The sequence below is a fragment of the Rhinatrema bivittatum genome, chromosome 1 (genome assembly GCF_901001135.1).
Source record: "Rhinatrema bivittatum chromosome 1, aRhiBiv1.1, whole genome shotgun sequence".
NCBI classification, from domain to species: domain Eukaryota; kingdom Metazoa; phylum Chordata; class Amphibia; order Gymnophiona; family Rhinatrematidae; genus Rhinatrema; species Rhinatrema bivittatum.
In genome coordinates, this window is record NC_042615.1 from 300308115 (window position 1) to 300320402 (window position 12288).

The 12288-nt window shown below is 40.7% G+C and overlaps 1 protein-coding gene across 6 annotated transcripts in view; it reads right to left on the bottom strand.

The window, feature by feature from the left end:
* Positions 1-12288, bottom strand: part of NPNT (nephronectin) — a 164740-nt gene that overhangs the window by 135706 nt on the left and 16746 nt on the right. For 3 of the 6 annotated variants that reach the window (XM_029596875.1, XM_029596895.1, XM_029596881.1), the window contains exon 3: positions 10634-10684. The exons of the other annotated variants lie outside the window; for them this stretch is intronic. In XM_029596875.1, the coding sequence (XP_029452735.1) occupies positions 10634-10684 (51 nt within the window). The remainder of the gene's footprint in view (positions 1-10633; positions 10685-12288) is intronic. 6 annotated transcript variants of the gene reach the window in all.

Here is a 12288-nt window from a genome sequence, read left to right on the forward strand (position 1 = left end):
TAACTTTAAGATAGCCAGATATATTCAGTGGCATGGCCTTGCCACTGAAAATGTTTAATTATTTATTAAACTATTTACATTCCACCAATATTAACATATGTTGCACTAAGTGGATTACAAAAGTTAAAAATCATAACAATAATCCATAAAAAAACAAACAACTCAAATAAATCACCTCAAACTAAACAACTTAAACTGCCATATGCTGAAAAGCTTCCTTAATCAACATAGTTTTTAAAGTCTTCCAAATATATAGGCTAAGTTATCCAGATAAGTTTATCCGGCTAACTAGCTGAGCATCACAGCAGCTGAATACAGTCATTATAGTATATCTGGATTTTCAGATGATGTTTGACAAAAGTCCCTCATGAGACTCCTCAGGAAATTAAAGTTATGGGATAACAGGCAATGTGCAATGGTGGACTGCGAAATGGTTTTATAATAGGAAGTAGAGAACAGAACTAAATAGTTAGTTTTCTCTATGGATAAAGGTAAATAGCGGAGTGTCTAGAGATCTGTACTGGGACTGGTGCTTTAACATATTTATAAATGATCCAGAAAAGGGAACAATGAGTGAGATAATCAAATCTGCAGAAGGAAAATGACTTCAAGTTGTTAAACACAAGTGAATTATAAGAAATTGTAGGGCAACCTTATGAGACTGCATCTAGTTAACAGATGAAATTTAATATGGACAATGCAAAGTGATGCACATAGGGAAAAATACGCCAAACTGTAGTTACATTATGTTAGGTTCAATATTAGGAGTCACCACCAATGCTCCCTCTAAGCAGTAACTAGATGAGGGCAAATTTTTCATGTGATCAACAATTTTTTTTAAACCAACAATCTTTGAGTGCCAGTATTAGCGTTGCATTTCTGCATATAATACAAAGAAAATTGTATGTGAGCAACCATGTAAAACCTGTGAGCGATGCTCCAAAGTGTATGAGCAATCGCTCACACGCTCAGCTTAGAGGGAACTATTGTCACTACGCAGGAAAAGAACCTAGGCATCAATGTGTGGCAGTAATGGTCAAAAAAGCAAATGAATTATTAGGAAAGAAATGGATAATAAAAAAAACAGAGAATATCATAAAACTTCTATATCATTCCATGGTGCAACTTTGGTCACCCCCCATTTAAAAAAAAAGATATAGCGTAACTAGTAAAAGTAAAGAGTAAGGCAACCAAAATAATAAAGGGGATAAAACAGCTCACCTATGAGGAAAGGATAAAGAGGTTAGGGCACTTCAGCTTGGAAAAAGACACAGTTGGGGGGGAGAGATATGATAGAAGTCTATAAAACCATGAACGGGTAAATGCAAATCAGTTGTTTACTCTTTCAAAAAATACAAAGGCTAGGGAAACACCATGAAGTTACTAAATAGCACATTTATACAATGTTGGAGAAAATATTTTTTCACTCAATGCACAATTCAGCTCTGGAATTTATTGCTAGAGGATGTGGTAAAGGCAGTTAATGAAGCTGGGTTTAAAAACGTTTTAGACAAGTTCTTGGAGGAAAAGGCCATAAATCATTAATAACCAGGTAGACTTGGGGAAAGCCACTGCTTATCCCTGGGCTTAAGCAACACAGAATCTATCTGCGACTTGGGATGCTGCCAGGTACTTGTGGCCTGGATTAGCCCCTGTTGGAAAGAGGATACTGGGCTTGGTGACCCTTGGTCTGACCCAGTATGGCAATTCTTATGCTCTTACGATATATTTTGGCACTAGCTGCAGCGTATGAAAGGGTGAGAGCCAGATAAACATGAGCATCAGCATGAGCAAAGTGTTATTTTTGTTTTTCAGATAATTTTGCTAACCTCCAGTACAGCAGTAGTGCAAACTCTTAGACTGTGCAATGTGTAAAAATGTGCAAAGCATGTTGAGCATAATGCTGTTCTTTACTTCTTGTAGGAAATGGAGTGTCCCTAGGCAGGCATCTGAAATGTTGACTTCTGCACGTGTCTGCCATCCTTCCTCCCAGGCTGGAAGAACTGGATGGCGATAATCCCATACCACATTTTGAAATATGATTGTGCCTCTGCCTCAGAGCGAAGACCCATCTATTATCCTATTTACATTTTTTAAATTCCATTTTTCAGATTGGACCCTTTATAAATGGTAGGTCTCAGGAATTAAGCTACTGGATGTTTATGAAGTTTTTTGTTGTTTTTATGATGAGAGAAATAATAAGGGTTCAAAAAAGCTGTGATCCATCATTGTGTTTACAAGATGCATTTTCTTGTTTATAAGCCCGACATGAAGGTATGCCATGTATATGCTCACTAGCTTAAATGATGGGCAATTATTCTGAGAACAATTTACAAAAAAGGGAGCTAGCTGGCTAACCCAGAAGTACACAAGCTAGCTCCCTTGTTGGAAACTTGCTGGGCCGTTAAGCACCTAACTACGGCTACTTTTATTTATTTTTAAATGTGGACGTTCTCAGGGGTGTGGTTAAACTACATGCATATAATTTGATTTTCAAATTAAACACGAAGAGTTCCCCCCCCTCCCCCCTAACCCAGCTGCTTAAATACCCCCGTAGTACTAAAGCTCCCGCATACTTTGCCACTAGGTGGTTTCCTCAGAGTTGCCCCTTTCAACATCAATTCTTCTGATTTTACAAAGATCTGCTCTTTTTTTTTTTTTTTTGTCCTTTTGGGTAGAGAAAGGGAAGGGTATTGCTTAAGAAAAAAAAATAAAAGACTGACAAGAGAGAGAGGTTAAAGAGTGATGTGGTGTAAGCGACAACAGAGTCAAGGGACACTTTTATTCTCTGCTACTCCTAAGCAGTTAAACTCCAATTAGACATGTTAGATTCATTTTTTTCTATTTCTATAGCTTCTTCCTTCTCCTCAGTCACAATCAAGGTCAGCATCTAGCACCAAAAGCCTTCATTTGCATTGACCAGTTCATTTTTTTCACTGCCTTATATCCTCCTCCTATCTTTAATCAGGTTTTTGCAGTGAGTCTATGGCTCATGGCTCTTTCCATAACCTTGCAATCACGGGCCCTAAATCTGGCCACTAGGTGGCACTGTTGCGTATCGACTGGGATGTCATCTCCCCCATGAATGCTCTGAATGCTGCCTCCACAACATTCCCAGCCATTACAAGCCAGAAATTTAACCCACATCTTCTAGCATGACAGTGCAGACCGTCAGGCTGGCCCCTTGTTTGATTTCTGGCACATTAGCAAATTGGATCTGTACTTTTTTTTTTTTTTTAAGTACTTTTTGGTTTTCACTGGAGTTTTACTTTTTTTTTTTAAATCTACATCTGCTCTTCTTTTGAAATGTTTGGTGATAGTAAAATATTAATTTTTTTATTTTCTCTTTACATATATATATATATATATATATATATATATATATATATATATATATATATTACACATACATACTCTCTTTCACACACATGCATATATAATCAAATGTCAACAAGAAAAAAAAAAGTTTTAAAATATTTTGCAACAAAACAGAGTAATAATGGAGAAAAATGAGTAAAGTTATAGGGACCTCCAACGAGTTCCAGAGTAGCTGCGCAAGTAGCTCAGAAGCAATACCCTCAGCATAGAACTGGGAAAGAACAAATCTGAAACCCAAAATTAATAGCTGGGAAAAAAAAACAAAGACAGACTGCAATGTTGCAGAAAGTATGGCACATTCATGTACCCATACCCTAAAGAGTACAAAGCATTAGCTACAAAAATATATAGTGTGGACACTTTTAGTACCATTATTTTTTCCTGTACATTACAGTGCATGTGCCTAGGTGCTAACACTACATTCTGCTAATACCTCCTGTAAAGACAAATGCATACTTTTATGAACATTTTGCTTCTGGAGTATGTTACATTTTTATACGTTTCACCTCTGTGAAAGTGAGAAAAGTATTTCAGGAAGAATATTTGCTATTAAGAAAGAGATGCCATATTCTTCTATTCAAAGGAAGGCAGTAAATGTGCCAGTTTTACTGGAATATGCCCTCCAGAATTCGTTTTACTCCACTAAGGAGGTAGGAAAAATGCCTTACAAGCTCCCTCTTCTGTGCTCTCTGACAACATTAACTACATTAAGCACATTTGTACAATTTACATGGGTTCCAATTGCGTATTTTTTGTAGACCAGACCTACCCAGCTTCAGTGTTCTGAAACTTGTGCTCCATCTCGAAACAAAAACACATGTGAAATCATTCATGCCCATAACAGCTCTTTAGATGGATTTAAAATGTATGCTTTCTGAAACTGCTACATTCAGCCAGCAAGTGCTAAATCTGCAGACCTACAGGATTCCAAGGGTTGTGTAGGTGTCTATAGCCGGCTACAGGAAACCACAGAATAACTGTGCCCAAGGCAAGGTTTCCTTTCTAGATCTTTCTATTGGACAAACTTAATATATCTATGACTAACTTTCAAGAGCTGTGCTCTCTTTGTTGGGTCAGTAAATATATAAGCAGTGCCTTGTTAAAAAAATAAAATAAAATATATATTCACACCCTTGAACATTTTTCACATTCTGTTGTCTAAAAATACAAATTAAAATGCATTAAAGGTAAGAGTTTCATTGATTTACACAACATTCTCTACTCTTTCATTGTGAAATAACCCAAAAACAATTAAGAAAAAAAGAAAAGTCTTGATTTCACAACAAACCCAATTTAGCAGTGGATCAGAAAAATTACCTTAACAATAAACATAAAGTTAAATAGTGCCCACCTGTGTCCAATCACAGTAATCAAGCCAATTCGTATACTCCTCCTACAGGAAGACTCAAGCTATTTCGGTTGTATGAAGTGAATCTGAAGCAAAGGTCAAAACATGCCAAAAAGAGAGTTGACGAAAGAACTCCAGGATAAGACTAATCAAAAGGCACAGATTGGGGGAATGTTCTAGAAAATTTCAGTGTGTTTGACTAACCCTTGAGGCACTGCCACGTTCATCATCATTATAAAGTAAAAACTGTTTGGTAGCACCAACACATTGCTGCGATCAAGCAGCAGTGGGTTATGGAAATACTGCAGGTGGTCACTGTGAGGCTGAAATTTACTTTTGTATGGAAGGCTTTGCTCCTTACTAGATCTTTTTGCCTTTTTCCATCTGCTGGGAGAAATTTGCATTTTTGGATCCTCCCCAGTTGGTTGGCCGTTCCCCCTTATTGTGGGATTGGCCGAGCTCCTCTTTACAAGTTGGGTTGAGCACGAGGAAGGTTTGGTTGGATGGAGCCTTTTGTTGTGAGGTGGAAGGTTCTATCCTTGATAGATCCCGGTAGAGCCCCTGCCTGCACCAATGAGACAAACGAAAGTTTTGAGGACTGGACTATTTTTTTTTTTTTTTAATTTTGAGAGAGCTGTTTTGTTTTTGACCTGCTTTCTGTTCAGGAGGGACACCCCCTGCCTGAGGGTAAAAGGATTAGGTCCCGTTTGCCCTGTTGCCTGTCCAGGAGAGCTCTGCAGTTGCCCGGGGTGCTACTTTGCCCTGCATCTAGTAAAAGTGGGACTGTAGAGACCTAGACAGAGAAGAAGTAAGAGCTCAGTCTTTTCAGAAGTTTGTGTGTCATCTTTTTAAGGAGGGAGTTTGTTTTCCCACCACCTTCTCCCTGCTTCTGATTTTCAGAAGAGGGTTTTCTTTCCCATCATTGGAAAGATCTTGGGAGAGAGTTAGACACAGATTTAGAGGCTGAGCCTGGAGGGAGAGACTTTGGTGCTTGGAGCTACCCTCCTGGATTCCCCCCCCCCCCCCCCCCCCCCCCCCCCCCCCCCCCGTTTGATTTCCCCTTCTTGCCTGGATTCCATTTTCATAAGCTGCAGTAAACTATTTTTTGTTGAACACCATTCCAAGTCTCTGCCTGCTTTTTCCTACCCCAAGAACCAGCAGCCTGCTGAACTGAAGAGCTCTGCCCATGTGAGTAACAAATAGGAGAGAACGGTTGTGAGAGACTGTACAAGGTACCTACCCCCACGAGCTCAGGGCCCCGGAGGCTTGTTCTCCTCCCCACCGGTTGAATCCCGGGCTCCTTGGTGGCTTACTGTAGTGTTAGGGATGGTGCGAGGAAGAGAGAAGCATAATCCAGGAGCCAATAGCCCCAGGGACCTCTGCTGTGACTCTTGTATTAGGAACCTCTAAATCAAGACAGGGTTACATTTTAAAAGAACTACAGTGGTCTCTGGCTGAGATTGGGGAAAATGTTGGCTGTTCAACAAATTTCAAGATTGCTCCAAAAACATGGCCGGTAAGGGAGGGTGGTTAGAAAGAAGCCACTGCTGAAAGAAAGCCATATGATGTGCTGCATAGCTTTTGCAATGAAACAATTACGGGACACTATCCTCATGTGGGAGAAGGTGATCCGGTCTGTTGAGACCAAAGTAGAACGCCCTGGTTTCAATGCTAAACCATTACGAGTGGCATAAGACAAACAGAGTACATCACCCTGCCAACACCATCCCTACAGTAAAGCATGGTAGCGGCAGCCTAGTGTTGTGGAGGTGCTTTGCAGCATTGGGGACAGAAAGACTTGTGGAGATGGAGGGGGAAGATGGATAGAGGAAAGTATGGGCAGATTCTGTTGCAGTCTGTCCAGGGGCGGATTGAGGGAAAATAGTGGCCCGGGGGATTTTTCTCCATACTGGCCCATGGGTACCCAATTACATATACAATATAATTTACATATATAATTTACATATATATGTACACACCCCTATATTTTAGCATGCTACTCCCGTATCAACACAGTACTATCTGCCAACACTCAAAGAATAACAACCCCACCTATGAAAAAGAATACCACAAATATTACACCAGAATCTAAAATATCAATACACCTCCTATCAGGAAAACAGAGCAGGCCAAGCTACTACAGATCCCTACAGAGAAACCACATGCTTCATCTCAGTCTTTGCATGCAGAACACAAACTCTCACCAAATACAGAATAAAGCCACATAAAGTATAAATAGAAATGTGCAGACAAAAACTAAACTGTAAAACATATCATGCCAGACTCTATACAGTGCAACAATGGAAAAACAAAAATTTCACCATTCCTCATGAAACAATCAATAAAATCAAGATATATAAATCATGACTCATAATTATAAAATCATACTAATAAAATAATTTCAAAACAGCTGATGAATAGAATATCCAATAATTAAAGACTCAAGGAAATTTTGAAACCTTTACCAAACACCAATAAAATATTTCAAATAGCAGACACATCACATACTACCCAATAATTAAAATGGTAATCAAGAAAAATGAACTTAAAAAGCCACCTTTACTTACCCTCTCCAGCAGTTCTCCTACTCCTTTCCCTTGCAGGCGACGCCAGAAGCAGCAGTAGCTGCTGAAGCTGTCCTCATGGTCCTCTTCCTTAGGGACCACAACCAATCTCTTCTCTCTCTCACTCACACACACACCAGTCATACCCTCAAGACCAGTTTCTGTCTCTCACACACCAATCATCTCCCCAACCAGTCTCTCTCTCTCTCACGAGCACACGAGCACACACCTACCAGTCATCTCCCTGATCAGTCTCACACATACACATGTCACCTCTCGGGCCAGTCTCTCTCAATCACACAATGCTCTCACTCTCTCTTACTTACACAAAGGCTTTCAATCATACACATGCTCTCTCTATTTCACTTACACACAAGCTCTCAATTACACACATGTTCTATCTCACAGCCACAAGCCAGCCAAAAACATGCTCCATATCTCTTGCACACACACACTGGACACACAGAAGCACCCTCCCTGTCTCACATACACATTACACTCACAGAAGCACCTTGCTTTCAGACTTGCATTTTTCACTTTTACTAAAAGTGAAAGTGATGATCCCAACCATTAAATAAGAAAACCACATTCCTATCAGAAGGCGAAATGACACCCTTCCTTCAGGTTCTGTCCTCCCAAGGGACAGCCACCCACACTGTACAGCTTCTCTTGTTTTGCGCTTTCAGGCAATAAAGCAAGTGTCTTTCTTCAAACTATCAGTCATATGATTATTCATGTGGGAGATATGGAACCGAAAGACATCCTTAGTCAACTTCCCTTTTTAAATGGGGAAGATTCCAGTCTTAGTCATTTAAAAATATACATTTTCTAAAGGCTTAAAAAAAATAGCAAAACCATTTCAGATTGGAACTATTCTAGTCTTCATGCTTTAATTATGCTAAAAAAAAGAAAAACAACCCACCTGGCATCAGTATCTTAAATTTGTGATTTTGCTGAGATGAACATCTAAATAGTTTAATTTTTTTTTTTTTGCTTTAGTATTTGTCTCTACCCACTTTGCTACATTTTATTTTCTAGAAGAGGGATGCTTAACATTCAGTAATTTAATCTTTCATCCAACTTTTCAAAAGTTGCACTATTCTCATGTATACACACACACACACACACACACACACACACACACAAAAGCACCATTCCTTTCTCACATACACACAGAAGCACCCTTCCAATCCAAGGCTTAACAGCTGGTCTCCAGCGGCAGTTCACTTCTTTGGCCCCCGCCGGCCTCGATTTTAATTTCTTCGGCCCTCTTGGTCTCCGGCAGGGGCCGAATAAATTAAAATTGAGGCCGGTGGGGACGGAAGAAATTAAAGTCGAGGCCGGTGGAGGCCGAAGAAAAGAAGATAGGCGCTGCCCAGCCAGCCCCCGCTTGAGGCTGGCTGGGAGGCGCCCATCTTCTTTGCTTCGGCCTCCGCCGCTGCCGGCCTCGATTTTAATTTATTTGGCCCCAGCCGGCCTTCGGGGGCCAGCTGTCTCCGGCGGGGGCCGAAGAAGTTAAAATCGAGGCCGGGGGAGGCCGAAGAAAAGAAGATGGGCGCCGCCCCAGCCAGCCCCCGCTTGAGGCTGGTTGGGAGGCGCCCATCTTCTTTTCTTCGGCCGCCACCGGCCTCGATTTTAATTTTTCCGGCGGGGGCTGGCTGGGAGGTTCCCATCTTCATTTCTTCGGCCCGCGCTGGCTGATCTTCTTTTCTTCGGCCCCCGCCGGCCTCGATTTGTATTTCTTCGGCCCCTGCCGGCTTGGTCTCCGGCAGGGGCTGAGTGGAAGGCGCTGAGGCTGGGCTGAGGAAGAGCCACGCGGTCGAGACCACGTGACAAGGTAGACCGGCCCACCAGGGGATGCCTGATCCCCCGATAGGTCAATCCGCCCCTGAGTCTGTCAAGGCCTGGAGAGAAGATTCACCTTTCAGCGGGACAATGATCCTGTGCACAAAGCAAAGCAACAGTAGAGCAACTCAGCAAAAAAGTACGTGCCCTTGAAAGGCCCAATCAAAGCTTACACCTAATTCCAACAGGAAATCTTTGGCAAGACTCCACGACTGCAGTCCACAGACATTCCCCAGTCAACCTGAAAGAGCCCCAGGTCTTCTGCCAAGAAAAAAAGGGTATCCAATAGCCCACATCCCATTGTGCAAAGTTGTAGACACTTCTCCTAAACAACTTGTGGTAGTTATTGCTGCAAAAAATGGCTTCCACCAAGTATTGAGTCAAGAGGTGTGAAAACTTATGCAATCAAATTTTTCTTTCATGATGAAAGGGTAGCGTTTGTTGTGCAGAACAGTGAAACAAACTCCCATTTTAATGCATTATGATTTGTATTCTTTAGGCAGCAGAATATGAATATACGAGGACGTGAAGATTTTTTAAGGCACTGTAAACACATGACTGAGCTGGCGAAGGGAGCACAGCTTTCAAAAGCAAGCCATGGATGCATTCCGTTAGTCCAGTAAAAAAAAAAAAAAGCAATCGCTTAAAAATCTTGTTTGCTGACTCTCATTTCTACACATTCTAGTGGACTAACACGGCAACCACAATACTTCCCAGCTACGATCCAGCTGCACACCAGGAAGACTGGGAGAAAATAGAAGGAAAAATGCTAAAACAGAACGATAAATAAATTAAGCTGATCCTTTCGCTGCCATGAAGATATGTTCAGGGGGCTACTCAACTGTACAGAACCACCACAGCTATGGTATGGATATGCCAATGGGAGCGCTGGGTTTCCATTCAATCAGAGCTGTCATACAGGTGATGGGCACATAGCAGCCAGGGAAAATCCCCCCTGGTTCAGCACGAGATTGCGATGCCTTTTGAGGTTTGGAATCTCTTGTGGGAAAGCAGTAGCATTTACGCAGTTTTTGCATCCTGCATAGACTTAAGGAACATTTACTCCGACCGATGTCACGGTTAGCATTCTAGACAAATATAATAATGGTAATCACTGGTACTTCTAATCGGATGATGGCGGCTGTACACTGGACAAGCGCTCCTCAAATTAAGAGGCAGGAGGAATGCTGTTGAACCTTCCCACACCTGTTTCCTTCACAGTAATTAAGAGATTAATTAAATGCAGCATGCACATGTCACAATGTAAAATAACGCAGCAGTCATGTTTAGAAAAAAAACCTAAAGAAAAAAAAAGACAGAAAATGAAGGAAAGATGAAAAAAAGAAAGAAAGCAAGTGATGTTACACGACTAATCAGATTTTTGGAGAAAAGGAGTGTAAAGTTTTATTAACAGCTCTGTAAATTCATAATTGAGGACATGCCTTGAAAGACATCTGCTGCCAATACAATTTGAAGGAAAAAAAAAGTTTTAGCTAACCTTTGGGCAGGCACCTTATGCCGGCTAGTCTCTGCCTTAAGACGTAGAACGCTGCAAAACAAATGTTAAAAAAAGAAATTCCAGATTTTGTTTTTTTGGTCTTTGAAGAGGCTGGATTTGGATTTTTATCAACATGTTACATTCCAAGAGGCTTACACACGGTTCAGCTTTCAGGGCTTTTTTTTTTTTTTTTTTTTTTTTAAATCTGGAATGAAAAAATAAAATCTGGAACATATTTAAAAATAGTAACACCCTAGTCATTATTTGTTTGAGATTCTATGTAATACATTCTACAATGCAAAAACTGACCTTGTAGCATTGTGAGGCAACACTTCTATTCTTAGGCAGTGCATCAGAGCATTATAAAACAGGTCACTTTCCACACTTTTGAAAAACCGTACTAGTATAAAAAGGTCAGAGCCATTTTTGGAACTCTTTTTTTTAATGCAATTACTGAATTGTAAACTTTTTAAAGAGACAGTATCCTTTTATATCACTTCCCATGAAGTTACAGAAAGCAAAGATTTGTATCTAATTGACCTGCATAGCCAATCATATTGGGGAAGCAGAGGGCAGGGGGAAGGGATATGTTTTTATATTTCTTGGATTCTGTCACTAAATTTGTATAAAAACTAAGAATTGTGTTCAACATTTCAATACGACTGTTCTGTAGTTTGCATGTCTCTTTTGAAAACAAAACAAAAAAACCCCCAAGATTCAGAGACATCCTGACATATTTTGTAGTCTGTCTATACTGAGCTGCAGAGCAAAAAAAAAGTCCCTTATGCTAAAGCCACGAGCAGGATGCCACATTTTATACTATGTACATCTTGATCTGAGTCCTAAACTTCCTCTTTCCCAAAAAATATATATTTTTTACATTGGTTTTATTAATATGACCACCTGCCTAATTTAAATCCCCTTCCTGCCTTGAGGTTAATTTCAGCTGTTTCTCCTGAATACGTACGTTAGATATATCGGGGTGATTATTATCAGCATTCACGGTGCTCCACTCTGCGAGGATGGCTTAAGAGGGAAGCAGCTATCGGAAACTACCTTAATTCTGTTTCTTCTAATTAGGCATGGAGCACCTTTTGAAACTAAAATATGGTACTTGTACGCTCATGGCAAAGGACAGAAAGCCCCCGGGGCTTCAGTTCTGCAATGTTCCATTGTCGCATGTGGTGCCAAACATCTAGAGGCAATCAGCCAGCCCGTGGCATTTTCCTTTTAAGCTAGGAGGTGACAGGGGGAGATTATTTGGGTCAGATTGATGGATACTGGATTCTATCCCACTGGAAAGGTCATCCCAGGCAATCATTTTCTCTGGACGTTTGGAATTTTGCAGAACAGAAAAGTCCAGATGGTTCTTTCAGGAGATGACATCATCAGACAGTAGGAAGGCATCGCCCACTGACACCAACCCTCAGCAGAACCACCGAAGACCCAATGCAGGTTTAGTTTACTGTATATCATCTGCATGTTTGCAAGGAAACAGATTCTTTAATCAATGAGCTGTGTCACTATGACTTGCAAGTCACAGAGTGGCCTGAAGGTCTCATTATTCCAAAACACATTATATTCCTGGAGATCTGCTTTAGAGCATTTCAGCCTACTTTATTTAATTTGAAATATTACTTGCTTATAATCAGCAG